At 44.3% G+C, this 5,286-nt stretch overlaps 1 protein-coding gene across 1 annotated transcript in view; it reads right to left on the reverse strand.

The window, feature by feature from the left end:
- Positions 1–386: 386 nt before the first annotated feature.
- The window catches only part of LOC106313862, a 6,793-nt gene continuing 1,893 nt past the window's right edge, over positions 387–5,286 (reverse strand). Inside the window, exon 3 of the mRNA XM_013751783.1 lies at positions 387–646. Coding sequence (XP_013607237.1) covers positions 454–646 — 193 coding nt within the window. The 3' untranslated portion in view covers positions 387–453. The remainder of the gene's footprint in view (positions 647–5,286) is intronic.

Consider the following 5,286-nt stretch of genomic DNA (forward strand, 5'->3'; position numbering starts at 1 on the left):
ATATAATATTTCTTCATATTTTACATTAATAACCATTGTTTTTATATATCGTCTACAATTCTCTAATTACGTCTATTTGTTCAATTTTGTATATGATATCGAATATTCATCATAAATAGATGGTTTAAGATGCCAAAAAATTATTTACTTGGTGAATATAATACATCAAATATTACAAATACATCATTTAGTTAAATAAATAACCAAAAACCGAAAATTCATATCCGCGCGCCAGCGCGGATCAGAGTCTAGTTAATATTTATCGCTTAACTTTAATACACATAATAAAAGTAATCAGCGAAGTTCTTGAAAAACAGAAGTATATAGAATTTCGGTTTTATGAATACATACGTACGTTCATCGTAGCCTAGTTTAAACTATCAATATATGTGGCAAATGGCAATAAATGAATAAAAATCATAAAGAGAAAAGAACATTCTTAGTTGGATATTTTTAATTAATACTCTTTTTGCTATTGTTTCGTGTGAGAAAATCAAGCAAAACTTGGCTGTTGCATCTAGGGCATCTAGGGTTACTATCCAAAGACATGATGATGTACATGATGCAATTAGGGCAACCAACGACCACCATCGATTTAGCCACTCCTTCTCCACCTTCAGATTCCTCCGAACATAACGATGAAGATGTAAGGATAAGAAGAATATACGATGAAGATCTACCATTTACTGCATAATATTCTAGTTCCTCTCTTTAAGGAATGTTGTTAATATCTTCCCTAGTCTTCTTGTGTATATATTGGAACCCTTGTACATTGTGAAATATATATGAAATACAACTTCTACATGGTATCAGAGCAATACCGATTACCCTAAATAAAATAAAAAATTTAGCAGCCGCCACACCATCATCTCATCCCGATCTCGATCTCTCCTCACCAAAAACACCATGGCTGCTATCGCTGAAGAACTCGACGCCACAAAACCTCTTCTCAACATTAACATGGTTAACATCAACAAACTCACATCAACGAACTACATGACGTGGAACCTTCAGCTCCATGCGTTACTTGACGGCTACGCTTTAGCTGGTCACCTCGATGGATCTTCACCAGCCCCTCCTCCAACGATCACTGTCGATGACGAGACTGTCACAAACCCAGAACACACGAAGTGGCACCGCCAAGATCGTCTCATATACAGTGGCCTATTAGGAACTCTGTCGCCTTCGATCCAGTCACTTGTCACCAACACAACGACTGCTTATGAGATGTGGAAGTCCCTCAGTGCTACGTATGCCACTCCAAGCAGAGGCCACATTCAACAACTCCGGCTTCAGCTAAAGCAGTACACTAAGGGGGACAAAACTATCGACGACTACATGCGAGGCCTGACCACTCGTTTTGATCAACTAGCTCTACTTGGGAAGCCCTTGGATCATGAAGATAAAGTGGAATACATAATTGATGGTCTACCTGATGATTACAAGGCTGTAACCGAGCAGATCGAAGGGCGAGACACCTCTCCTTCTATCGTGGAGATTCATGAGAAGCTCATAAACAGAGAAGCAAAGCTCTTAGCAATCTCCACGCCTGTCTCGAACGCAATCCCTATGACTGCGAACGTTGCTTCCTCTCGTCCTAAACAACAACAACATCACCAGCAACGAGGACAAAACTCCAACTGGAGCAACAACTGGAACAACAACTCCAAAGCTCCGGCCTACAACACTCAGAAACAAGAGTACAAGCAGTCAAGGGGATATCAAGGCAAGTGCCAAATCTGTAGTGTCTTCGGACACAGTGCTAGGAGGTGCCCTCAGATGTTCCAACAGTCCACAAACACAGGCGCCTCTCCGTTCCGTCCATGGCAACCTCGCGCAAATGTAGCTGTCGCGACTCAATACCCCTCCAATGCGTGGTTAATGGACTCTGGTGCGACTCATCACTTGACAAGCGACCTTCACAACATGTCAATTCAACATCCATACACTGGAGATGACTCGGTTCTAATTGGTGATGGTTCTCGTCTCTCCATTACTCACACTGGTTCCATCTCTATGCCCTCTAATACTCGCAACCTGCTATTGAACAATGTTCTGTGTGTACCAAATATCAAAAAGAACCTTATCTCAGTATATCGTCTATGTAATGCTAATAAGGTTTCTGTGGAATTTTTCCCTGCTTCTTTTCAGGTGAAGGATCTCAGCTCGGGGGTCCCGTTAATCCAAGGCAAGACCAAGGATGAGCTGTATGAGTGGCCAACCCAACCATCAACCTTTCATGCTTTCTTTGCTTCCTCAAACCCAACAATAACTTTGTCTGATTGGCATTTTCGCCTAGGACATCCTGCTGCTTCTATTCTTAAAAGTGTTGTTTCCAATTTTTCCTTACCTTGCACCAAATCTGTAACCCCAAACACTTTGTGCTCAGATTGTGCTATCAATAAATCCCATAAACTGCCTTTCTTTCAAAACACAATCACCTCTTCTCGTCCTCTCGAATATGTTTACACTGACCTATGGAGTTCACCTATAGAATCTGTTGACAATTACAAGTACTACTTGGTCTTAATAGATCACTTCAGCCGCTACACATGGGTCTTTCCGCTCAAACTCAAATCACAAGTCAAGGCTACCTTCCAGACATTCAAATCGCTTGTGGAGAACAAACTCTCGACTAAAATAGGGACTCTCTACTCAGATAATGGAGGAGAGTTTATCGCCCTCAGACAACTTCTCGCCGACGCTGGCATCTCTCACCTCACCTCCCCTCCCCACACGCCTGAACATAACGGAATATCAAAGAGAAAGCACCGCCATCTTGTTGAGACTGGCCTCACCTTGCTTACTCATGCGTCAATGCCCAAGAAGTACTGGACCTATGCTTTTGCCAATTATAAATGAAAAATATCAAAAAAATAATCACCCGAATATTTTTTTGGGTTTAACTCAGATTTTTGGGGGTTTTGGGCTTTAAATCCGAACTATTTCTAATTAGGTTCCACTTCGGGTTTTATAAAAAAATAGAAACCCGAACCCGACATTATCTGAACACGGATCCGATCCTAAAAAATGTCAAGTTCCTAAACGGGTCCTAAACACCAGAAAACCGAATAACCTGAACCGAACCAAAAACCCAAATGCCCAGCACTATAAGCACTATAAGATAAAGCACATTCTTCTTGTTTTCTCACCCTAATCAATTGATCTTGTTTCTGTAGGGGCACATCCTGAAGCTCAAGGGGTCCTTGTTGCTAGCAAGCCCAGAGGATGTGGTAGCAATTCAAGAAATGAGGATGAAGAGCTCTGGAAGGAGCAAACTCACCCGTGACCATAACGGCTTTCGTAAATTATTCATAGCACTTACTCGAGCTGGAAAGCTTTTCGCTCTGCACACTGGAGACGGGAGGATTGTCTGGTCTACGCTGCTAAACTCTCCAGCCTGTGCACGCCCCAGCGGTATTAGCTTGTACCAATGGCAGGTCCCTCATCACCACGCCATGGACGAGAATCCCTCAGTTCTCGTAGTCGGCAGATGCGGATCAGATTCAAGTTCCCCCGGTGTGCTTTCATTTGTAGATGTGTACACAGGGAAGGAGATTAGCTCATCAGATATTGGCCACTCCGTTGTCCAAGTTATGCCTCTTCCGTTGTTTACCGATTCAATGGAGCAACGTTTGCATCTGATAGCTGATACTGATGGTCACGTCCACTTGTACCCGAAAACTCCAGAGGCTCTCGGCATCTTTCAACGCGAGTTTCAGAATGTGTATTGGTACAATGTGGAGGGTGATGATGGTTGTACAAAGACAAGTACAATGCCGATGGCTCGCACAAATGCTCCAAGTCGCGACTTGTTGCAAAAGGGTATAACCAAGAGTTTGGTCGGGACTATATAGAGACCTTTAGCCCAGTGATCAAGTCCACTACCTTGCGCCTTGTTCTTGATGTCGCAGTAAGTAACTCATGGCCTATCAAACAGTTAGATGTCAACAACGCGTTCTTACAAGGTACTCTGACTGAGGAAGTCTATATGGACCAACCACCAGGGTTCGTCGACGCAGACAAACCGGACTATGTATGTCGCCTCAACAAAGCAGTTTATGGTCTCAAACAAGCCCCACGGGCATGGTATGTCGAGCTCAAAACCTTCCTTCTCAGTCTCGGCTTTCAGAACTCTCTCGCTGACACATCGCTGTTCATTCTACACACTGCTGGCCAACACATCTATCTTCTCATATATGTTGACGACATCTTGATCACTGGAAATACAGTGACTGGTATTCAGCGCATTCTCACCTTGCTTGCAGAGCGGTTCTCAGTTAAGGACCCAGAAGACCTCAATTATTTCCTCGGTGTAGAAGCACATCGAACCATAGACGGGCTTCACCTGTGTCAACGAAAATACATTATCGATCTGCTGCATAAATACGACATGACCAATGCCAAACCCGTCACCACCCCTATGGCGTCCTCACCAAAACTCCATCTCCACTCGGGTATCGCTCTCGCGGATCCCACAAAGTACAGACGCCTCATCGGAAGCCTTCAATACCTCCAGTTCACGCGTCTGGATATCGCCTTTGCAGTCAACAAACTGTCTCAGTTCATGCACATGCCAACAGAGGATCACTGGCAAGCGGCCAAGAGAATACTGCGATATCTTGCCGGCACTCCGACTCATGGTATTTACTTCTCTGCCACTAACAAACTGGTTCTTCAAGGATACTCAGAGAACCACGAGCTCAGAACCTCACTCGTCAGAACAGGTATCTTCTACTACACCTTCTCTTAGTGTTACTAACAATCATACTGTGAGCGCAGAGTTGTCGACTGGTTCCAGCGCACATCATGGCGAACACATGCCCACACCATCGCCATCTCTGACCTCTGGCTCCTCGTCAGACCATCATTCATCCGCGACCTCTCCATCATCATCGTCGCCACCACCTTCACCGTCTCCTCCACCTCCGAATCAACACTCCATGGTTACTCGGAGAAAGAATCAGATATCAAAGCCCAACCCCAAATACAATTACTCTGCGGTGCTGCTATCAACTCGAGCTGCGGAACCAACGACGGTTACTCAAGCTCTCAAAGACAAGAAGTGGAGAGGGTCCATGTCCATAGAAATTGATGCGTTTGCTCGTAACGGAACGTACGATCTTGTTCCTCGAAAACCTCACACCAATGTAGTTGGCTGCAGATGGTTGTACAAAGACAAGTACAATGCCGACAGCTCGCACAAATGCTCCAAGTCGCGACTTGTTGCAAAAGGGTATAACCAAGAGTTTGGTCGGGACTACATAGAGACCTTTAGCCCAGTGA

The sequence above is a fragment of the Brassica oleracea genome, chromosome C9, assembly GCF_000695525.1.
Source record: "Brassica oleracea var. oleracea cultivar TO1000 chromosome C9, BOL, whole genome shotgun sequence".
Taxonomy (NCBI): Eukaryota; Viridiplantae; Streptophyta; class Magnoliopsida; order Brassicales; family Brassicaceae; genus Brassica; species Brassica oleracea.